The 25,324-nt window shown below is 39.9% G+C and overlaps 1 protein-coding gene across 2 annotated transcripts in view; it reads right to left on the reverse strand.

Moving 5' to 3' along the window:
- The window catches only part of OXCT1 (3-oxoacid CoA-transferase 1), a 144,720-nt gene extending 120,731 nt beyond the window's left edge, over nucleotides 1-23,989 (reverse strand). For both annotated transcript variants that reach the window (XM_033179459.1, XM_033179458.1), the window contains exons 1-5: nucleotides 23,077-23,989; nucleotides 14,781-14,889; nucleotides 13,459-13,549; nucleotides 4,786-4,921; nucleotides 1,086-1,235 (exon numbers count right to left, since the gene is read on the reverse strand). In XM_033179459.1, coding sequence (XP_033035350.1) covers nucleotides 1,086-1,235; nucleotides 4,786-4,921; nucleotides 13,459-13,549; nucleotides 14,781-14,889; nucleotides 23,077-23,154 — 564 coding nt within the window. In that variant the 5' untranslated portion in view covers nucleotides 23,155-23,989. The remainder of the gene's footprint in view (nucleotides 1-1,085; nucleotides 1,236-4,785; nucleotides 4,922-13,458; nucleotides 13,550-14,780; nucleotides 14,890-23,076) is intronic.
- Between the last annotated feature and the right edge of the window lie 1,335 nt (nucleotides 23,990-25,324).

The raw sequence follows: 25,324 nt of genomic DNA on the forward strand, positions 1-25,324 counted from the left end.
ATGACATACTACTACAGTTCACTTTAATAGTTAAGCTCCTGTCTTTTACTTTGTCAAGAAGCCTTTTAAACTTATTTAGACAGTAAAGGAAAAAGATAAAACATAAAAAACACATTAATAAAAGCTTTGAATCCACATAGATCACTCTCAACAGAAAGATGTCTCCAGATGGAAGACACGGCTGGAGACCAACACTGAACATCAAAGGACGTATTCAGTGACCTCTGATCTTCCCTCCGATCGTTCCTCAGAATGGGAGGGGCAGAGCCAGCACCCCCATATGCAGAAAAGTGATAAGAGATCCCCTGATTTACTATGTTCACTTCCCCAGAGATAAGTACAGCATTTCTGCAACCTGTGTTAACTCTCTTTGGCCATCGGGACAAAGAGAATGGAAAGATACTAAAAAATACTGTAATGAAATACTGGCCAGTGTAATTTTTGAAATTTTCTCCAATCTGAGCATCTCAAATACCTTTATCTGAAGTTCTACTCTTCTATAATATGTAAGTGATGTTGCCTACAATAAATGTACCCCATCCTACTTAGCACTTTAAATAGAAGTAGGTTATTCTGTCAAAAGCTCAAATGTGTCCAAGATACAAAATAAAAAGTGATCATATGATCTCTCTATTCTATCATAACAGTTCCTTTCAAGGTTTCAGACAAACATATTATTTCCTTGTATTTTTCTTCCTACAGTCACTTTAGGAAGGGCCTGAGCATAAAGAGTTTGCTAGCATGCATATCACAATTGCTGTATTTTCCATATAAGCATAATCAGCAAGTACAACTGTTTCTCAATTTGTTAAAGCCTACCATAAAATCAGTTCTAGTAACTAACCTTGACTAGTACATCACATGTGGATTACACCTTTTTTTCCTTCTTTTTATTCTAGTTTCTCTATGTGATTTTAAATGCTAGTAGATGCCTAGATTTAGCTAGATTTTCACCTGTTTATGAAAATGAATGAGTGCTTTTTCTCACACAGAGGTGATTTTACACTTATTTGCCCAATGAGTCCACCCAGAATCCCACGTGGCAAGAGGGATCCTGGCATAATCTGGATAAGAGTGTTTCTTACCTCTCTTGGCTTACTGGCAATGGCAACACTACCATCTCTATTGTATTTGATAGGTGATCCTCCTTCTTGTACCAGGGTCCCATACCCTGTGGGGGTGTAAAATGCAGGAACTCCAGCCCCGCCTGCACGGATCCTCTCTGCAAGTGTGCCCTATAAGTGAGCAACCAACACCCCATAAGTTCACTAAGCACACTTCTGTATGTGAACACAAACATTTAGACATGACTCCTACTCTTTAGAGGCTTATAATTCTAAAACGTAGCTAGCATTGTATATTAGCATGAGTATTTCACTAATACTGTATGCTAGAAGATCAATTTTAAGAAGTTACTGCCCCTCTAGATCCATTCTAAATCCGCATTCAAAATGTAACTGCTTATTTGTATAGTCATGCTTTCAGTTTCCATACCTCCCAATGATCTCTTGACATATTTTAAATGTGTCTACTTTTGATATTCTAAGTCAATTTTAAAATCTGAATTATGAAACTTTAGTTATATGCCTTAAGTAATGCAATTAAATTTTGTTTTATTTCATGCTCTATGTAGGTATGCTAAATTTTATTCAAGTTAATAATGTAAAGTGTTCAAATTTTAGAGCTTATTTTAAACCATTTTCATTAGTATTTTTATCTACAAATTGTCTAAGAAAAAAAACAAAGTGAAAAATACGGCACACAGGTGAATTGGTTTTTAAAAGCCAAGAGTACATCAAATCGTTTCAGAGTAGAAACAGCTGCAAGCAAAGTTTCTTTGTATCTTCTTTGGATCATCATCTTTCCCATGGGTGACTCTTCTTCCGAGGTACCAGTGATTTCAAGACTAGTTTCCCTAGTTCTCTCACTCTCAACTGTTTTTCTACCCAGGTTTTCCCTAAGGAATAAACTCTGGCCCTGAACCTTGACACCCTTCCTAACACTGAAGCTACTGTGATAGCCTTGTTACATGACAGTGTTACTAGAAAACTGACTGGCTAGTCAGTAGTCAAAAATTGGGGCTGGACACCATGGCTCATGGCTGTAAATCCCAGTGCTTTGGGAGGTGAAAGATCACTTGAGGCCAGGAGTTCGAGACCAGCCAGGGCAACATAATGAGATCTGTCTCTATGAAAAAAAAGAATTGGTTCATGGTATTAATGATGATGTGTTCATATTGTCCCAACCTTAAAAACTATTTTCTACTTTAACAGGACTCTAAGTATTCAACTCGAAGAAGAAACCAACAGTTGGTACTTGAGACATTCATTCAGTCATTCAAGTAGGCGGAATATTCTGGGGAAAGAGAGACCTGGGGTATAACTGAAAATCTTCCAGATAACTGATTATCTAGTCAATGGAAAGAAATGACTCTACCTTGTGTTATGAAGTTAGTAACATTCACAAAAAATTAAATCATCAAAATTACCATAATACTACTCCCTGCCTTAAAATACGTTTTATATATACCGTCCCTGAATACTCCCCTTCTATCATACCAGGTAAGGGCCTGAAAGTGGACTATTTCTGCAGACAGGCCTTCTGTAGGTGCCACCAGCTCCTTACCTTCACCCACCAAAGAAGTCCTGATCCCCACCATCAACAATCCTCCCCCTAGCCTTCAGGCTGCAAAATAAGCTGCCAGAGCCAGTGTTTACTAATGGGCCACTAAGTTGGGGAAAGAGACACTGACCTCTCTTAGCCTGAGGAAAAACTGAAAAATATATATATATAAACGATGTACATATTTCTGACAAAATAAGGAGTAAAAGATACCAAGGGTAATCAAAAGGTTAATTTTCAATAGCTCCACAACCCAAAGAATACTGTATTTCAACTTATCATGTGAAAAATACTGCTATGGACTGAACTGTGTTCTCCTCAAAATTCGTATGTTGAATTCATAGTCAACAATGTGACTGTATTAAGATAGGGCCTATAAGGAGGTCATCAAGGTTGAAGGAAGTCAAAAAGGTGGGGCCCTGATCTGGTATGATTCGTGTTCCTACAAGAAGGGTCCTACAAGAAGAGACACCCAGAGAGTGAGCATGCATGCTCTCCGCCACACAAGAACAGTGAGAAGTCGATCATCTGCAAGCCAAGGAGGACTTCCAAGCCTTCAGAACTGTGAGAAACTTCTGTTGTTTAAGCGGCCAGTCTGTGATATTTTGTTATAGCAGCCTGAGCAGACTAAGACATCTTTGTTTTTCTGGGGTTTTTTTGTTTTTGTTTTTTTTCAAAAAACTGAGAAAACTAAATAAATACCAAGCCCAGTGCAGTGCTATGGTATGTACAGATAAGAGTGTTATAGAGTGAACAGGTGTGACTACAACACATGAGCCTCAGAATAGTTCCCCACGTGTGCTTTCTAGACAAACACACCATGATTTAATTACTAATTTTTAAAAATCTACTAAATTATGTTATTACCAACTTGGCAAAGTCAGTGGCAGTATTTTCTGTTGACTAAAATAAAGCGGAGTGACTCAGTTCAAGAGCTGAGAGCAGAGCATGTCAAAAATGAAACTGTAGACCCTTCTTTTACTTAAAGGCTTCAAAAAGTTTTCCTTTCTTTATAAATAACTCCAATTAGTTGAGATGATACAGAAAATGAGTGAAAAGTTGCTAGATTAATTATAGTAACCACTTGCTTTGTAGTAACACCAGTTCCCTGGAAATCTAGGTTCTGATCCCAGCACTTACTTAGATATAGTCACCTGCACCTTTCATGGGCTTCACTCTGATGTGTCTCAGCAAGACCAGATCACTCACAAATTTCTAGTTCTAAAGCTCATAGAAATTGGAGGGGCATGGTGGCTCACACCTGTGAGGCCAAGGCAGGTGGCTCATTTGAGGTCAGGAGTTTAAGACCAGCCTGGCCAACATGGTGAAACCCTGTCTCCACTAAAAATACAGAAAATAAAAGTAGCTGGGCATGGTGGCACATGCTTCTCAGCTTCTCAGGAGGCCGAGGCAGGAGAATTGCTTGAACTCGGGAGGTGGAGGTTGCAGTGAACCAAGATCACACCACTGCATTCCACCCTGGGTGACAGAGTGAGACTCCACCTCAAAAAAATATATAAAAATAAATTCATATAAATTAACTTTTTAGGATGATTCTCAAACATTCCAGCAAATCCTTTTTGTATACTTCTGGCACAATACACATTACAGTGCCAAACTTAAAATCTTATCTTGCAGCCTAGATATCTTTTAGAAATACTCCTTTTGGCCGGGCGTGGTGGCTCAAGCCTGTAAATCCCAGCACTTTGGGAGGCCGAGACAGGCGGATCACGAGGTCAGGAGTTTGAGACCATCCTGGCTAACACGGTGAAACTCCGTCTCTACTAAAAAATACAAAAAGCTAGCCAGGCTAGGTGGCTGGCACCTATAGTCCCAGCTACTTGGGAGGCTGAGGCAGGAGAATGGTGTAAACCCGGGAGGTGGAGCTTGCAGTGAGCTGAGATCCGGCCACTGCACTCCAGCCTGGGCGACAGAGCAAGACTCTGTCTCAAAAAAAAAAAAAAGAAACATCTCCTTTTTCAGTATACAGTAGAAGAAAATATTAATCTTCTAGCAATCAACAGGTGTGACTTAGAAACTAAATTCCTTGGTTTGGCAAAGTAGTATTCCCTCTGCCTTACCTCTCTTGCACAGAGAAATTTCTAGGAAGAAAAAAGGAATTTTTAAAGTTTAAGTTAGTATTATAAAAGCAAATCTTCTCACCTGTGGTGTCAGCTCCACTTCTAATTCACCAGATAAGTACTGTCGTTCAAATTCTGCATTTTCTCCCACATATGAAGAGATCATGCGTTTTATCTGCTTGGAACGAAGCAAAAGCCCCAAACCAAAATTGTCAACCCTAGAAGGAAAATGAAGGGAGCTTACCAATGAGCATCTGACAGAACACTATTACATCTTTTCAAAGAGATAAAACTTGGTTAATTTAAAGAAAAATAAATCCTTTCTTATAGGGATTTAATCCACATTTTCAGTCTCCCATAACCCCAAAACTCTTGCAAGGTAGCTACCCTTTTATTTTACAGTTGAGGAAACTAAAACTCAAGAAGTTTAAGTGATTCTTTTGTGGGGTCGGGGCATGCACAGGGCAAGGTCTTGGGCAGTAAGGGACATACGCTAAATATTCATACCCATGCCTACCCTACAGTTTTACTCCATACCTTTTGTTATTTTCACGGCTACAGAGTGATTCTGAGTTAGAAGATAAGCAAAGAGATAAATTGGTTCTTGTCCTATGCTTTGAAGGAACACATAAATGCAGTGGCAATATACTGACCCAAAAGAAGATTTGGATGGAGAAGCTCTTTCTTTTCCAAAAAGGAGAAGAGGGCATTCTGGTATTTAAAAGAGAGATTAACATACTCATTGAAATGTGGACCCAAATTATAAATAGCTATGAACATTTTCCCTATATCATAAATATTTTGCTGAAGATTTCCACATTTGAACATTCTTAACAAAAACAAACAAAAAAAAACAAACAAAAAATTAATCACAAGCCAGTGAAGAGTATAGTGGAAACAATAATCCTGTATCTGTTAAATTACATATACTATAGTTTAATATCTTTATTATTTTAAAGCTGGTGCTCAATTTATTCTTAGAAATGGTATACACAGTGTTGACTTTATTTTTCCATTGGGTGAAGGTCTCCAGGTTTATGCCTTTCTTTATTTCTATTACTTTTCAAAGCAAAATATGCCTAGAATTTAAAGCAAAGTCAATGTAACAGGACAGATAACTGAATGAATTATTTTTCCATTTCAGTCACCTTTAAGACTGAAGATCATTTTCCATTCAAGAGTCAGAAATATTCTAACCAACTAGAGAAATAAAACATTTCTAAGATAAGAATACTTGACCTTAAGCTTTTTTTAATGGTGAAATTTTTTAATGGCGAAATATTTTAATGATGAAATATTTATTTAATGGTGAAATATTTTTAATGGTGAAATATCTTTTAATGGTGAAATATTTTTTAATGGTGAAATATTTTTAATGACGAAATACTTTTTAATGGTGAAATATTTTTTAGTGGTGAAATTTTTTTAATGGGGAAATATTTTTAGTAGCAAAACACTTTTAATGGCAAAAAGTATGATGAGACACCACCACAAATATGAAGCGATGGCTAAAAAAGAAGAAAATACCAAATCTCGACAAAGATGTGAAACAATCAGAACTCTCATATGTGCTAAGGAGAATATAAACTGAAATGACCATTTTGGAAAAACTGTTAGTACCTACTAATGTTGAATATATCCGTATCCTTTGGGTCAGCAATTCCATTCTAGGTCTATAACCAACAGAAATGCATACTTAGGTTCACCACAAGACATATACAAGAAAATTCATAGCAGCACTGTTCATTATGGCCAAAATTGGAGCCTCCAAAATGCTCATCAGCAAATAGATAATTGCAGCATACTGCATAATGAAGTGGGTATAGCAGTGAGAATGACTGATCTATAACAACTAGCAACATGGTTGAATCTCACAGATTAATGTTGAGCTAAAGCCAGACACAAGAGTATACACTGAAATATTCCTTTAATATGATGTTCAAAATCAGACAAAACAAATCTATAAGGATCAAAAGTAAGGCTAACGATTAATGTTGGTAGTGGAATAAGAGAATAGTGACTGGAAGGAGCAGGAAGAAGGCTTCCTGGGGTACTGGTCATGTTCCATTTATCTATCTGGGCATTGATGACATGGGTGTGCAGTTTGTAAAACTCCATCAAACTGTATTTATGAGATGCTCACTTTCCTACATTACTTCATACTATGCTTCAAGAAAGCCTTTTAAGAGACAGAAATGTACTGATAAGGACCAGAGTGCTTCCTAGAAACAGAAGTTTTTATTTACAATCTCTCCCTCCTAATTCCTTTAGTGCTCTGATGGTTCCTTCCCTACAGAGCTTGTGTCATCTACACGGTTCATTCATCTAGAACTCCCTTACTGAGTGCTTATTCTATCCCTGTGTCAGGCTCCGGAGCTACAATCATGAATAAGACCTGGTCCTGGGCAGCTTTGAAACTGACAAAATAAACACGTAACCTATAATTACAACAGAGGGAGAGACATGCTAAGGGAATTAGGTGCAAATTGTGATAATTCTGAAAATGGAGAACCCAACTTTTGGGGAGGAGAAAGATAGCAGAAAAAAAATCTTATAGGAGGTGGCACTTACACAGACATCGGTAAAGGAAAACATTTTGAGAACAGAGTGTGGAGCGGACGTGTAGAGAGAAACAGGCAGATGGACAGCTTTGCAAAGATGCACTCAGAAAACTACATGTTGAGTGTTCCTGGAATATGGACTGAGGGCAACAGCATGTGGGAGGGGAGAAGGCAAGAGCAGTTGTGATCAGCCTTGTGGGATTTCATCCTGAAGGATAGGAAGTCCCTGTAAAAAGTTTTTTTTTTTTTTGAGACGGAGTCTCGCTCTGTCGCCCAGGCTGGAGTGCAGTGGCCGGATCTCAGCTCACTGCAAGCTCCGCCTCCCGGGTTCACGCCATTCTCCTGCCTCAGCCTCCCGAGTAGCTGGGGCTACAGGCGCCCGTCACGTAGCCCGGCTAGTTTTTTGTATTTTTTTTTTTTTTTTAGTAGAGACGGGGTTTCACCGTGTTAGCCAGGATGGTCTCGATCTCCTGACCTCGTGATCCGCCAGTCTCGGCCTCCCAAAGTGCTGGGATTACAGGCTTGAGCCACCGCGCCCAGCCAAAAGTTTTAAGCAGAAAAGTAACAGCATGATTAGCTGGAAAGGTTGAAAGATGAAAGGCCGGGATATCAGTGAAGAGGCTCGAAGTAGTCCAAACAAGCAACACTGAGAGTCTGAGCTAAAATAGTGGGAATGGGAATGGAGAAGGGAGAAATCAAGAGGGTCTTTCAGGGAAATAATTCATAAGACTTGTTGCCCATCCTGATGTAGCTGCAGACCCACTCCAGAATTCCGGCTTTAGTGATGGAATATAAAGAAAGTTGGTTGGGGGAAATTAACGAGCACTACTGACGCCTACTTACTTGATCTGGAAAGGCGTTAAGTATGTAACAAACCACTGACATTTCTCCCGATACCACCTGTTCTCCCAACTTCATTCCACTCTCCACCCTCATACTCCTCACACCCACAAGTGACCATTCCAGCCCAACTGACTCCTTCCCAATTCTCAGAATTTCATTTCCAAACCTCTTTCCTACCCCCAGCACTCCTGACACAATGAACACTTCAAAGTGTCTGGGTAACGGGTAACTGTCAACCTCCTATTCAACTTGTTTTGCACCCCTAGCCTTCAAATGCTGAATCTGATAAGATTTCCCATCCACCATGGGTAGAAAAGAAATAGCTGCATGACTTACTCTCACCTTGTTCAAAAGAAAACTAATGCCTAAGTAACAAGTATTTTCAAGAGTGTAATTTTGAGCTAGAATGCCCTGCAAGTTAAGAATACATTTGTCCACTAGGGGTCACCAGATGCCTAATGATTCCGTTGTTCAAGGGTTGTCTCCCCATACTCTCAATGCACACAACGCCTTTTGAGTTTTTAACCTACTCCTAATACCTGGCTAGGTCCCCACAATTCTATTCCCCCAAATTCAACTCCACTGCAGCTTCCCATCTCACCTCATGGCAGGCCCACCTTACAGATCCTCAGCCCAAAACTAACGCAGTGATCTTCAACTTCTCTCACAAACTCCACATTGAATCTCTCAGGAAATCCTGATTCCAACTTCAAAGCCTATTCAGAATCTGATCATTTCTCTCTCACTCCTTGTACTCTGCACTGTCTTGCCAGGGAACTGCAAACCCTCCCTGCTTCTGCTCCCTCACAACATGGCAGCCAAGCAAGCCTTATAAAATGTAAGTCAGAACATATCACTGCTCTTGCTCACACCCCTGTGATGGTACTTTCATTCAGAGTAAAATCAAAGGTCTCTAGAGCGGCCTGCAAGGTCCCATGAGATCAGATGCACTTTGATGTCCCCAACCTCACTCCACCCATTCTCCTTTTTGCTCACTTCTCTTCCTCTTCTGACCTCACCATCCCTCCAACATACCTACATATCCCCCACCTGGTGCCTTTGCACTGGCCTTCCCCTGTCTCAAACTCTTCTTCCAGACATCTGCATGGCTCACTCCCTCACTTCCTTCAAGTCTCTGGTCAAATGTCACCTCAGTGAGTCCCATCCTGATCACCCAATTGAATATTAAAACCTGCCCCTCCATTTTCACACTCCCATTCCCTATTACTTTTTTTTTTTTTTTTTTCTTTTCCAAGGCACATATAACTTCACATATTGGAAAGTTTACTTACATGTTATGTTACTATTATAGTCCACCTCTCCCAAACTAGAGCATTTGGTCCATGAAGCAGAAATCTTGATCTGTTTTATTCACTATTGTATTCTAAGCTGAACATCTGTTAAATGGATTTATTTCTCAATTCCACTGTCCCCCTCCTCACTGGCTCTTCTCTAATAATAGTGAAAACCTCCAAGTCTTTACACTGGATATTTACCGTTTGTCCCTCTGGATCCGTTCTCCAACCTCCAGCCTCCTCTGGACCTCAGATGGCTGCCCTGTAGACTAAATTGAGGGGTCCCCTTGCCTTCTGGCTTCTGATCGGGTTCAGCCACTCTGATTGGGTTCACCCAATGGGAGGCACCATCAAGAGGATGTGGGTGAGGGAAAAATATATTCCTCTGGCTCTCTCCCTGAGAAGTCACAGCCCATTGAATAACCCCCTCCATAAAGCTTTCTTCCAGGTCCTACTAACAGCTCCCTCCCTTCACTCCTTCAGACCTGGGGCTGGTAACAGCACCCCTCCATTACAAACTCCAGGGTTCTTTATTACTCATGTTTTCCCTCAGCCCTGACCATTCCAATGAAAAGTCTCCCTTTGGTAAACTCCTCAACTACTCAGAAAATTAAATTACATTTGATATCCTCTGGAACCCAGACTAATAAAGTTGTAACGAAATAATTCATGAAGGTGGATACGATCCATTTTACTTTCTGTAGTTTTAAATATCTGAAACTCCTATAGGCCCATAGTAAAGCCAGAATACAGTTGGTCATTGATTGACTTAGGAATTTTTCTAACTACTCTCTTCTGGATCTCTTTGGCTTTTCAACCTATTACCCATTTTAAGTTGGCTCTATTTGGAGATTACATCTCTTTATTCATTTATTTTAGCTCTGAGAATCATGGTTTATATGGGCTTTGCTTTGTTATTAGACTAGTATTCTGGCATAGCAATCAAGCAGTGCATAAGACGCTAGCCCCAGGTGCACTACCTGACCAGTTCTTCAGGTCTTGAAAATGCTGTCAGCTTACAACGAGAGTGTTTCTTGCCACATAATTTACAACTCAAATTTGGCAAGTGTATATCTTACCTATTATCAGACATTGATGATAAAAAATGAGTCAGACAAGTCTCTTACCTATAAAGGCTTACAAGAGAAAGAAAAATAGATGTGATCTTTTGCAAATGGGGAATATATCATTTCTAATAGAGACATGAATATTAAAACATCTTTTAGCTCTTTAACACTAAAGACAATGCTGATAAGACCTTCAAAGATTGTTGCTTTCCTTTAGTAGCCAACATTTTGTAGTATACTAAAGAGAGATGTAATCTTTTTCCCACATCACAACAAACCCGGGTTTCAAACATTTTGGTGACGAGAAAAAGTCTAAGGCCAAGAATTCATTAATGAGACACATTATTATACAGCAAAAAGATACTGTATCAGAAACAATGTTCTGCAAATATTTTCATGTTCTGAATCTAAAATTTAATTTGCTGATTTTCTGAAATCTCATTAACTGGCAATTCTTGTCAGAATAAAATAAATAAAAATAAAGTTGCGATCACTTACCAAGTTCTATTTCTTTTGTTTACTTTTCATTTTAGACATACTTAAATCTGGATTAGATAATTATATTTGCTATGTCAAGAGTACCAAAAAGAAAATGCTGCATTTAAATACAAGGCTAATTTATGACATACAGTAATTTCCCCCCTGCCCAAACTGCAGTTTCACCTTCTGTGGTTTCAATTACCCAGTCACTTGCAGTCCACAAATATTAAATGGAAAATTCCAGATATATAAAATTTGTAAGTTTTAAGTTGTGCACCATTCTGAGTAACATGATGAACCATCATCATCCTACTCCATCCTGCCCGGGATGTGAATCCTCCCTTTGTCTAGCATATCTACACTCTACATACTACACTCCTGTTCTTCACTTAGTAGCTGTAATGGTGATCAGATAGATTGTTGCAGTATTTGCTGTGCTTGTGTTCAGCCAGTCCTTATTTTACTTAATAATGGCCCCAAAGCAAAGAGTAGTAGTGCTGGTAACTTGGATATGCCAAAAAGAAGCCATAAAGTGTTTCCTTTAAGTGAAAGATCTAAGTAAGAATTAATCTTTTATCCATTAAATTTCAAAGAAAGAGAAAAATATGTGCTAGTTTTGCTGTCATATCTCAAACTGCAAAAGTTATAGCAACAGAGCATAATAAAAGCTTAGTTAAGATGGAAAATACATTAAATTTGTGGGTGGAAGACAAATAGAAATACATTCCCATTGACAGCAGTTGGGTTGAGTATTAGCCATGATTTCAGAACACATCCCCCTCAAATAAGGGAGGACTACTGTAGTTACATGAGACAAATGAAATCTTTCATGAGCTGAGCACAGAAGTTCAAGTATACATCCCAGGAATTAGTTAGCCCTTCCCAAACAAAATAACTAAATCCTAGGGAATGCCAATAATCAGCTCATGGACTACATCTGACTATTAACTCCTTCAGAGCTGCAGCTTCCTCAACAAAGAACAAGGGCACAGCAGAGGGGTCACTGCCTTTATCTCAAAGTTCAAAGTCATTGGTACAGAACCAGACATTTTAGAGTGATAAGACTGACCATTGGGCTCTCAAAAAACTATTATAGCTGACTAGTACAGTAATATACATATATACACACACACATACACACGACAGTAATTATAAGTGTAGGTACACATGTATAATCAGATTTCTTAGCCTTTGACATAACAGCAACTATTCTGCATTAAGAATTTTATATTGATCTGTAGTATCCCTTATAAGCATAAAGCTATCTGGAAAACTGAAAGTGCTGATAATCAAAAGTATGTATAATCAAGTCAAATTAAAGGGCATAAAATATGTTTAAGAGTTATCAAGTTGTCATAAACAAGTTACTTCTCTATTTTCAGATGATCTGAAAAGTCAGTTAAACAAGGGACAGATGATTTCTACAATCCCATTCCCCTCCAACACACAGTAACTCTGAGACTCAGACTTACAGGCTCAGGACAGTAGGGAATACAAAACTACCGTAAATAAATGAGATTGGTAATGTAATATATATATCAAAGATAAGTAAAATTCAGCATACAAAGAAAGGCTAAAAGTCTCTAAAGGAACTCGAAAAGGGGCAAGATCAATAAAGACTAGAAAAGTTTCTGTAATTGGATAAGGATACTTTGAGGATGTATAACTTAAGTCTAATTCTGAGAGATGTGGATAGACAGGAAAGAGGAGAGACAATCTTCCAGATGGAAATAGACCCAGAAAAGGAAAAATGGGAACAAAAATAGCATCAGTTTTATTTCCTAAATAACCTACACTATTTATTCTAAACTGCTTTTATAATCAGCTAAAATGCCAATTGGGTGATTAAAAATGTAAAATCCTTAAAGTCTTTAATTGTTGAGAGCTGATGACTTACCATTTTGTAAGAATAAAAATATGGCTTTTCGTAACATAGCTAAATGTACCTTAATGTGCATGCCATTATTAAAATGATGGCTTATTTCTGACCAACATAATATGCAATCCTATTATCTTAAGTGCTGGCTGCATATCCACCTTCCAAGACCAGCCATGTTTTTATGATTAATGGTATCCTTTTATGTATGATCTAGAATGATGGCACTGCTAAAAAAAAGGCTTTAAACAGATTTCAAATTGATGCCAACCTTGCTTTATAAATGATCTAATAAATAACATAAAACAATACCTTTAAATTTTAAAATGCAAGACTTAATTTGAAGATATATATTCTAACTTTAATATATTATAAGTTTAGAAAAATAAAAGCACATCAGATTAAGATATAAAGTCTTAATTTATATCTTTATACTAGATGAAGCAAGTCTGCTTTACTTATGAAGGATGGTACCAAAAACATTTGGATAAATGTAACCCTCTTGACCTTGTTAAACACTAGATTTTGATGCTCATGTGAGTAGGAGAAAACTTCACTTCACTGATAAACTCTGCTTAAATATTGAGAATTGGCATTTCTCTCCAGCCAATTGTTTTTAAAATGTACACTTACCCTGCGTTGTTGCTGACTGCAGTTAGTCCTTTTACTCCAGTTTTCAGTAAAGCATCTATAAGATTCTCTGGAATTCCACATAACCCAAAACCTATATTAAGCCGAAAAAATAAACAATTTGTAAAGGGGGTAATAAAGTTCTTTCAGAGAAGTGGGTGTTATTCTTTTTAAGAGGGAAATTAAACAAAGCACATTATTAGATCCACTAAGCAAAATACACATATATATCTCAGCAGCTTAATAAACAGTCATATAGCTGTATCCAAACGTTTTGAACCATTATATCGCATATCACCGCCCAGTCTTTGAACCACAAGTATAAGGCCAAGTGCAACCAGTTTATATAGCTACACATTGCCCAGCTTGCACTTAACTATATATCTATTGTTGTCCTGCTTTATAAATCAGTTTTTCTACAACTTTTTTAAGAATGTTTACATGTCTGAGTAGATTTTGCACAGTTGGAAGCCTAAGCCCAAAACGGTCATTTCTTTACATTTTCCATGATTACTCAAATTGTTTTGGGTTTAAAATAAACATTCAATGACTTACTTGGATGAGTGGGGATCAATCCTAAAAATAATCCTTGATATTATTTATCAGAAGCAGGCAGCAAGTTGGGTGCAGGTGACTCATGCCTGTAATCCCAGCACTTTGGGAGGCCAAGGTGGGCGGATCACTAGAGGTCAGGAGTTCAAGACCAGACTTGCCAACACGGTGAAACCCCATCTCTACTAAAAATACAAAATTTAGCCAAGAGTGATGGCAGGTGCCTATAATCCCAGCTACTTGGGAGGCTAAGGCAAGAATCGCTTGAACCGAGAGATAGAGGTTGCAATAAACTGAGATCGCACCACTGCACTCCAGCCTGGGCGACAAAGTGAGACTCCCTCTTGAGATTCCAAACAAGCAGCAGCAATAGAATTGGCAGTGGGGGAGGTCAATACAGATGCCTATGTCTACAGGGTCTCTGAAGGTGTAAGCTTATGAGATTAATGCCAACTTTTTAAGTAAAAAATTGGGATCTAGGGATTTTTTTCAAAGCTATTAATAAAACATGACTACTTTGAAGCTTCAGTTTTTCAAAACAGAAACACACAAATACACACACACACACACAGAAAATAAAATATTGAATGCTAAACCTTGCTAAACTTTGAGGAAGAAGACACTAATAAAACAGATGATACTATAATATACAAAATAAATAATGCATAATAAAATAATTATCATTTTTATACATCTTTGTCATTGTGACTTGCTGGTTTCATTTAAACACATAAGGACATTACCGTAATATGAAAAACAGTATTAGTACTCACCACCAACCAAAACCGTTGCACCATCAGGGATGTCTTTCACAGCTTCTACTGGATCTGTATACAACTTGGTATGGCGATGAGAACTGGTGGAAAAGGAACAAACACATCCCTGAAATATTAAAAAAAAAAATTGATAATCATTTAGAGATACAGCTTTGTGTGTGTAGCAATTTATTAAATTGACAGACAAATGATAATTTCATTATCCCCTTTATATATACATGTTTTTAATTGCTGGGTAATAATTGTATATAATGCATATATTTATACAGGTAATAAATGTATATATTTATGGCACACATGGTTGTTTTTATATGTATAGTAGACCCCCCTTATCCACAGTTTCCCTTTCTGAGGTCTGTCACCCCAGGTAAGTATGGTACAATAAGATTTGGGAGAGAGAATGCATTCTTATAACTTTTATTACAATATATTGTTATAATTGTTCTATTATTAGTTATTGTGACTAATGTCTCATAGTCTAACTTGTAAATTAAAATGAATGACAGACATATGTAGGAAAAACAACTTATATATGGTTTGATACTACCCACAGGTCAGGTATCCACTAGGGTTTTGGAACACATTCCCCTCAGATAAGGGAAGATACTATATACATTGTCTAATGGCTCAATCAAGCTATTTATAAATGCACACGCTTTTTTGTGGTAAAAATCTCTAAGCAATTTTCTAGTATACAATATATTATTAACTATAGTCACCGTGGTGTTCAACAGATCTCTTGAATTTATTCCTCCTAAATAAAATTATGTATCCTTTGACCAACAACTCACCAACTCCTCACCTCCAGCCTCCATAACCACCATTTCACCTTTCTGTCTGTGATACTATCCCCCTCTTTAAAAGCCTGGAGCTTTAAGTGACTCATACTTAAAAGTAAGATGGGTATTTTATCCACAGATTATCACTGAAGTCCCCTTGTAACAGATGTCTTCTACTACATAAGGGAAAGTTCTAATTCCATCCTTTGTGGCCACCCAAAAGAATGAAAGTAGAAAGAAAAGTCTGTAGGGTCCAGCCCCACAGGGTCAGTGGGTTTTTCTCCCCGTGTGCGGAGACGAGAGATTGTAGGAAAAAAGACAAAAGACAAAGAGATAAAAGAAAAGACAGCTGGGCCTGGGGGACCACTACCACCAAGACGCGGAGACCGGTAGTGGCCCCGAATGCCAGGCTGCGCTGATATTTATTGGATACAAGACAAAGTGGCAGGGTAAGGAGTGAGAGCCATCTCCAATGATAGGTAAAGTCACATGGGTCACGTGTCCACTAGACATGGGGCCCTTCCCTGCCTGGCAGCCAAGGCAGAGAGAAAGAGAGGAGAGAGAGAGAAAGCTTACACCATTATTTCTGCATATTAGAGACTTTTAGTACTTTCACTAATTTGCTACTGTTATTTAAAAGGCACGGCCAGGTGTACAGCATGGAACATGAAGGCGGACTAGGAGCCTGACCACTGAAGCACAGCATCACAGGGAGACGGTTAGGCCTCTGGATAACTGCGTGTGGGCCTGACATTAGTCAAGAGGTGGAGGAGTAGAGTCTTCTCTGAACTCCTATGGGGAAAGGGAGTCTCCTTTTCCTGCTCTGCTAAGTAGCAGGTGTTTTTCCTTGACACTGACGCGACTGCTAGACCACGGTCCACTTGGTAACAGGTGTCTTCCCAGACACTGGCGTTACCACTAGACCAAGGAGCCCTCTGGTAGACCTGTCCGGGCATAACAGAAGGCTCACACTCTTGTCTTCTGGTCACTTCTCACTATGTCCCCTCAGCTCCTATCTCTGTATGGCCTGGCTTTTCCTAAGTTATAATTGTAGAGCAAGGATTATTATAATATTGCAGTAAAGAGTAATTGCTACAAACTAATGATTAAATGATATTCATACATAATCATATCTATTATCTATATCTAGAATAACTATTCTTATTTTATATATTTTATTATACTGGAACAGCTTGTGCCCTCAATCTCTTGCCTCGGCACCTGGGTGCCTTGCCGCCCACAAAAGTCCATATACTGGAATTCAAATTCATAGCAATGGTGTCATCGAGCATCAGTTTCTGGTAACCCAATCTTCCATTAATCAATAAGTATTTACTGCAAACCTACCATGTGTCAAGTCCTGTACTATTTGTTCCAACATAGTTAAGTATTAAGACATGAGCACTGCTCTCTAAGAAATTAAAGCCAATGTGAATAAAACACATACCTACAGAGTTGGGCTCCAGGTTCAATCTTAAATGTCAAGATTTAAGGGACAAGAACACCTTACAAAACAACTCATCCTCCTACAGGGCTTAAGGTTTATGGAGCCTACATAAAAGGAACAAACCATTATCTACAAGGAAGGTAAGTCTAGCCTTACCAGTGTACTATTTGGTCCCAAATGAGTCACCTAGTGAATATTCATGAGCAATCAGTTGTAAACTTTTCCCTTTCCCCTACTTCATCCACACTATGCACAAAAGGAAACAAGAAAGCAGATTCTGTAGCAATCATTCATACAGAATATCACCTTTCCTTTATTCTCATTACACAGCCTAAAAAGAAAGAATAACATCTGAATCTTGGTATACTGCCACCTTAAAATGCCAGTTGTGAGCTCACATCCACTGCCTAAAAGTCTCCCAGACAGACACAACTGAAGTAGTCAAGGTGACAGCATAAATGTCTATCATTCTTTTCTTCCTCTAAAAATAAGCGAGCACACTGCCCAAACCCTGAGAAATAAGTCTAGGCAGAGATAGAAAGGGCTTGAGCCACAAAGAGTTTTCCCTCTTTCCTATCCTCAAGTAGCAAGTATTCATCTGCTTCTATTTTAAACATACATTTTTTTAATATATTGAAAATGACAAGTGTGACAGCCTGAATAAACAGGCCAACAGAAGGATCGCAAAATAAAGTTGAGGATATCTCCTAGAGACACTTAAAATGACAGATCAAGTTTTTGAAGCTTAGAAGGATCTTGTAATTTACCCAAAACTGTGTTAAAGCAAGACCAGATCCAAGATTTTGTTTGGCCTTCTACCTCAGGATCTTTCCACTACAGTATGCTTCTCTCCAAGTTTTTTGAAACCTCTCATACTCTACTTCCCGTTTATTGATATATAACGAATCTTTGTGAGTGTTCTATTTCTTCCTGTATAACTCTGCTGTCATTATCTCCACCCAGAAGTGAAGAGTCAGGCCCTTATAGCTAGAAGGGGAAGAAAATTAAAGAGTTTGTCCACAGCTCAACAGTCTGTGCAGTAAGATCACCCTAACTATTTCAATATGCTGAGAAACACAAATCCCACATAGAGAGGAAGTTGGAAGAAAACTCATTTCCCCTATACACCTATACAGGCTTTTTGGATTCAGGTATCCATTCCCTCAAGCATTTACCCTTTGAGTTACAATCCAAATACACTTGAAGTTATTTTTAAACATACAATGAAGTTGTTATTGACTATAGTCTCACCCTATTGTGCTATCAAACAGTAGGTCTCATTCATTCTTTCTATTTTTTGGTACCCATTAACCATCACCACCTCTCCCCTGCCCACAAATAAAAGCATATAACCATAGGCTTATCAAGAATTCTATTCTTTTGTTTCATCTGATAGTTTTCATTACAGTTAGAGATTACCAAAGAGCTTGCCACACTCCCTGAAAAAAAAAAAAAATTTCCTCAAAAGTATTTTAGAGAAGATATGTTTAGCCAGATAATCAAAAGTGAAAAGCATAAAGTGAAGATGTTTCCCAGGTAATCTGAGAAGGGCTCAAGACAATGAAGAACTTTCAGGTACTCAAGTTTGTTTTTTTCATTATTCATATATTCAGTTAACAATATTTGTTGACATTTGATATCTATTTACTAAAGAGTCAACTTGTACTACAACAGATTCTGGAAACCCTAACATCTAGTTTAGGAGATAGTATGGCATGAAAGATCATGCTCTTGGGATCAAAAATACCCTTGCTTCAAATTCCAATTCTGCCACAGTTACATGAACCTAGGAAAATTACTTAACCACTGCATCTCTTTTTCATGGGGGGAGAGGGTATTTTAAGTTTACAAAAAGATGATAATTGTTTTCTAGGAATGGAGTAAGGATCAAATGATGTTATATACAGAAACCCTGTGCCAGGACTATAGAAGATACCCAGGGGATACTAGCTTCCTTTGGAAAATGCAAGCTTTTCTTCATTCTCCACTAGGGCAGTAAGATCAACTTGTCATTTAGTGGAGTTTAGTTTTAATTTTAATTGTATATAAATATTTATGTAGGCAATAAATGTATATATTTATGGCATACATAGTGTTTTTATATGTACAGTAGACCTCCCCTTGCCCACAGTTTCCCTTTCTAAGGTTATATATGTATAAAACATATTCTGATGTTATATACAGAAGCCCTGTGCCTGGACTATAGAAGACACTCAGGGGATGTTAGCTTCCTTTGGAAAATGCAAACTTTTCTTCATTCTCTACCAGGGCAGTAAAACCAACTTGTCATTTATTGGAGTTTAGTGTTAATTTTTAACCACCTCACTCTACCATATATATACACTCCACTGATTTTACAAAGAATGTTTTTAAACACAATTCTTACTGTAGCAAATTAACTCAGGTGATTGTTGTTGAAAGTTTTCAAAAAAACACGGGTCTTAGCTTTAAGATTACTTTAACATGAGGTGATATTTATTTTGTCACCTTATGGTTAAATAAATGACAAGGAACAGCTGATATTGTTCAAGTCAGTATCAGAGTTTGAGAAACACAAGTGGGGAGAAGTTATATGGAGAGAAGTCAAGAGATACACGTTGTAAGGAAAAGGCAGTAACATGTGAGTGGATGCACTCACAGACCTGCAGAGCATGGCATCACTGCCAAGAGGTGGTGATGTGTGTGAAAACACTTTAGCTGTCCAGAAGTGGACCAGTGTCTACCAAAGGTGGAATGTTCACCTTCAGCTAAACACTGCCAATTATGCACATGTAACAAGAATAAATCTCAACAAGCTCACAGGGAGTTACAACACTAGGCAATTCTCTACAGCAGTGGCGTGCATTGTTACTCCAATGTTGGAGGGGTACTCAGTGCTCCAAAGGAGCACAAATGAAGGAGTAATTCATTTTACCTGGTGGACTAGAAAACCAGAGTTTGCCAGGTGTTAAATACTTGTCAGGATGGTGATTCCAAACAAGGGAGCCACATAAGTAAGAATTCAATGATATGAAAAGGCTCTGTGTACTCACAAACACGTGGGATCAGGTCTTATGGAGAGAGGTTCATGAAGATCAGGCTGGAGAAGCAGATTGAGGCAGTTTGTAAAAAGTCTTACAGACTACACTGCAGAGTTTCTTTTTCCTTTTCTTTTTAATTGTTTTATTTCCATAGGTTTTTAGGGAACAGGTAGTACTTGATTACATGAGTAAGTTCTTTAGTGGTGATTTGTGACTTGATCGTTCAATGAGGAAGGGACAGCAAAGCTTTTGAAATAGATGTCATAATTCAAAGGAAGCCTGAATTAAGAAAGTGCTATGGAAACTCATTATTTCTTTCCTTCACGCATTTGTACCAACTATACAAAATACTGGGGCTACAAAGTTAAAATAAATATTAAAAATAAAACACATAGTCCCTGCTAGGATGAAACTTACAAACTAGCAAAGACAGTAGTCATTAAATAATTACAAAATTTTAAACACAATCATAGTATTTACTTGAGGAGCTATAAAGAAGAAACAGTTGCTGAGAAAGAATGCCAGGGACAGCACTGAGGAACATTTCAGAAAGAGGCACATATGACACTTGGTGATCAACTGGAAGTGCAGCAAGGAGAAGAGAAGATGGTTCCAGGATTTCCAGCTTATATACTGGATGGATACTGGTGCTGTCAAGCACAGTGAAAGAAGAACAAAACAAGGAATGGGAAAGTCACTTTATGGCTGGTTTGCTTTGGATCAGAAAGAGCTTTAAGCACCAAATGACATCCAAGTGAAGTTCACCAGTTGCACCAGAAGGACTGCAGCTCAGGATAGTCTGAGCTTGGAAAGAGATTTCGGAAAAGACAGTGTCAAGGATGAATGGTGGGTTAAGTGTTAGTGGTACTCTTATCATCTTTTTCCCACTAATAATTTTCTATCGTTAAAATAGTTATTAAATGCTCCCCACTGCCCTGCAGTAATAATGAAGAAAAGAAGATACCTTCCAATAGTCTATTCTCACCTAAGTCCATGCCAGATAACTCTGAAAGGGGCAGTCAGTCCCCAGACCAGCAGCATCAACACCATCTGGAACTTAATGTAAAGTTTAGGGCCCTACCCAGGACCTACTAAATTAGAAATTCTGGGGCTGGGTACAGCAATCTGTTTTAGAAAACTTCCAGGTAATGCTGATGCACTCTCAGGTCTGAGAGACACTGGGCTTGCCCATCATAAAAATGGTAAACATTTAAGAAAATAACTATCTCATTTTAGCTGTTAGTTCTGTTTAGTGGAAAAACTCAAGGTTTCTGTTTGCCTGCAGGGTTCTCTCATCCCTATGTTAAACATGTGTAGAATATCTCATCTATGCAGAGTAGCGTGTTTGTTGAGGGATACTGAGTGTAAGGCATAAATATGGTCTCTGCCCATATTTATCTGTCATCTGCTTGAGGAGACAATATACACATCTGAAAAGTTCAACAAGCAGATAAGTGGTACAGTTCAACAGAAGCAGCAGGTGAGGATTTAAAGTGCTAAACAATAAGGACACTAAGAGTCACAAGCTAGGGGAACAGTGGGAGGCAGGAGTTAGACCTATGATAATTAAGCCTGACAGGGGTAAGTTTGAACTCTGTATGAACTTTTAATGAGATACAACAGAACCCCTTATTTGCATCTCCTCCCTCTAAGAAGAGGTTTGCTGAGCTTCGGAAATGGTTTAATGATACACTCAAAGTGGAAAAGACTCGAAGTTAGTAAATTACGGTTGGGCAAATAACTATCAAAAGAAGGAACATTCTTGACCTCGGCCCAAGGGTATCGCTGTGCTCTGGTTTGCACTAGCTTCAGCACCGCTGCAGTCTCACTGAAGGTCAAGTTCCCTTTTAATAATGCTTTATATATCCAAGTCTACCTGCAGTTATCAAAATGCTTCCTAAGAGGTATTTAAGAGTAAAATAGACCAGTTCTGAATCATTCCCTAGCACCTACCGAAGGAGCTCAGTGGCTCCTCTGTGTTCTCAGCGGTCAGGGATTGGATGCAGGAAAGAAGAGCAATGGGGTCTGGCAGGCACGCTTCAGGAGTAAGCACCGTGTGCATGGCATGCCGTCAAGCTCAGACCTATTATTGAATACCAAGGAAGAGGTTCCCGCGATTGAGACAGCGGGGATAAAGCTACCCTCCTGGACCTGGCGCGCTGGTCCTGCAATTCGCTCCTAGGGCTCCAGACAAGGGTGGGCTTACAAGCGAGGACAGTGCATAGGGCAAAACCACAAGTCAGTCCACGGTAGGAATGCCTCCGGATACCACTTGGTGGAGAGTTGGCAGTGGGCCACAAAAAGGATTTCAAAGGGCTCTGGAAACCGAAAGCCCCTAACCCGGATACGAGGGCCCTCGAGAGAAAGGTTTGTCCGCCCCTGCAGACCAGACGCGAGCCAGGGACCCACCTCGGATGGTTTCCCAGCTTGGCCGGCAGGACGCCCTGGCAAGCGCTCCAGTCTGCCGGGCAGCAGAGCCAAATAGGGGAGGAGAGGATGGGAGCTGCATTCCACACCCGCCGCACCCGGCATCCAGCCCCGGTGAACTCGAGCACAGAGCCATAGCGAACCCAGCCTCAGATTCTGGGCCTCTAGAGGTTCCTCTGCCCACACTTCCCACATCCGGGGCGCGAACCTACCCGCTGTCGCCTCACTCCTTCACCTCCATACACTGGCGCCCTCCTCCCCTAGTTCAGACCCTCAGAGTCCCTTTCCAAGGGCGGGTGCCAGGAGGGACGCCGGCGACCGCCAGGGAGCTCGAGAGCGCTGCCAGGAGTCCTCCCGCCCCTTCTCAGCCTCTCCGCGCGCTTCCTTAAGCTTCTCGCTCCATCAGGGAAGCAACTGCAGAACCAAGCAAAGGCGGTCATCCAAGAGGCCGACGAGGCCAAGAACGCGTCACCGCGTGTCCGTGACGAGGGCACCGCGCCACGGATGCCAGATCCCAGGCTGGAGAGAGCGGGTAGGGGCAGAGGAGAAAACGCGGGCACCACTCAGGGTTTGGTCCACGTCCTTCCTGCCCGTGGCCTTCCTCTTCCCCCGCACTTTACCTTGTACCAGGCTCCCCTAGATCCGCAGGCAGAGGCGCAGAGCCGAAGCCCGGAGGAGAGGAGTTTCACAGCCGCCATCTTCGGGCCGTGAAGCAGGAGGAGGCTACCGGGTGGAGCGCGCGTTTGGGTGTAGGTGCGCGCTGTCCCGGGCGCCGCCCAGTCACTGCGAAGGAAAGCGGGGCGTACTGGAGCCTCCACAGCACGGCTATGACGTCCTCCCGGCCTTTCGAGCCGCACGCCGCTGGCGCGCTGCTGGCTGCTGCTTTTAAAAGAAGTGAGGCTGGGCGGGGCCCCCGGCGGCGAGAAGAGACTCTGCGCAGCCGGAGCGGATCGCGGGGAAGTTCCTCTCAGAGCCTCAGGTGTCTGGGCGTTTGCGAGACCGGGCGTGTGTTGGCGCGCACTTGCCGCTGCAGCCCTTCTGTCAGCCCTTTAGCTTAGATGGGGCGCTGGTGGCCGCCTCCCCCTAGGTTGTGGATGAGTCTTGGCCTAGGGTTCAGGACCCTCTGGCCGCAGGAGGATCTCCCGCCAAGCTTGTTGCTTTTCCAAGTCAGTGCTTGGTGTGTGTGTGGGCTGCATAGGGGCACCCCTCGAAACCCCCTTCTCTTCTCCCGCCTGGACTGCGTTCAAGTTTCTAACATTTCTCAGCCCCTTCTCCCCAAACCTGGCCTTGGCTTACGTAGAGTAAGTTTGCTGCGAGGACCTGCCTCGAGGTGTCGGTCAAGAGGTGTGAGCAACAAGGCTTGCAGAGGAACGAGATTAAGATTGAACCTCTGTGACCTGACTTTAGCACACCTTTTCTTCCCCATCATCCAAGTTTGCGAATTTCAGGCTCTTTCTCTCACTGGAGTCCCAGCGACCCAGAGATTTACTAAGGAGATGCAACCATAAAGGTAGCATATTGCTTTAACCTTAGGCAAGTTAGAAAACTTCCCTAAGTCTCAGTGTCCTCATCTGCAAATTAAGATTGCTTATAATACAACATCATAACGTTTCTATGAGTTAATTCATGCAAAGTTTCTGGCCGTATTATGAGGAGTCAATAAATGTTAGCATTATTTTAAGTTTATTCCATTGTAGCAGTTCATTGACATGGCACGTACATATTCTGCAACCCTTGTCTTTTGATCACCTCCTTGAGGACATGAGCCAAGACTGATTTCTCCAGAACTGTCTTTGCACTTAGCAGAGTGGAAAGACCAAGTGGAAGCTCAATAACATTTTATTTGATTAAGGCCTGACCAAGTTCTGAGAATGTGATGTTAGTTTTGAACCAAAGCAAAGCACACAAAAATTAAATGAGATCTTAGCTTCCTTAGCAAATACAGTAAGGTAATGAACAGTGAAGATCCAGTTCAAAGTTTGTCCATAAAAGCATTTGCCCTTGCATGGTATTCTTTTAACTCTGAACTTTTTTTCCCTGTAAATGTTATAATTTTAGGCAAAATCAGTTAAGGACTAAAATACCAAGTTAGACTATTCAATTACATTGGAGAAACTAACTTGGTAATGGTTGGTATTTCAACACATTTTAAGAAGTTGGATTGAGGGGAAATTCAAGTACTGTAACTAAAGTCCCACAACTAGTGATAATTTAGCATATAGCAGCTGTTGTACCTTTATAAAACTTACACAATGTGAAAAAAAAACTAGCATTCCAACTGAGTCTGCTTTTCCACTTTTGCCCATTCCAATTGGGTCTACTTTTCCACTTTTGCACTTCCACAGGGCACATGAAATGGAAAAACTGCGTTGGCAACTTTGCCGGTGGTCATATGACTGACTCTTGGCTGGTCTCACTTTGTTGCTCTTGGCTGAGGAAGACACATTTTAAATGTTGCATGTTATGTGACTGAGTCTCCTGAGAAAATCAGCCTCATTACTGTATGTTCAAAACACACTGTACTGTATTTTTGATGACTATGACTTCATTTTATACTTTTAAAATAATGTGTAAGTCTCCTCGACTTGAATAAATTGGATTACAAATTACAAAAAAGTTCTTATATGCTGATTTGCCTTCTAGTTACACAAAGGCACTTCAATTTTAATTGATGTGCAAAATTTTACTTCTTTTAAATATCTGAACTTTTCTAAACTAGTAAGAATATTTCCCACTTGCTTTGAAAGGCAGTTTCTGGCAAATATGTTATATTCTGGAAACTTTACTTTGTGGAATCTTACAGTTTAGCTTCCACACTTTTAAAAACTGGGAGAATTGGATTCAAAGCCTTTAAACAAAAGGTCTGAT

Source organism: Trachypithecus francoisi, unplaced genomic scaffold (assembly GCF_009764315.1).
Source record: "Trachypithecus francoisi isolate TF-2019V2 unplaced genomic scaffold, Tfra_2.0 Lachesis_group2, whole genome shotgun sequence".
Taxonomy (NCBI): Eukaryota; Metazoa; Chordata; class Mammalia; order Primates; family Cercopithecidae; genus Trachypithecus; species Trachypithecus francoisi.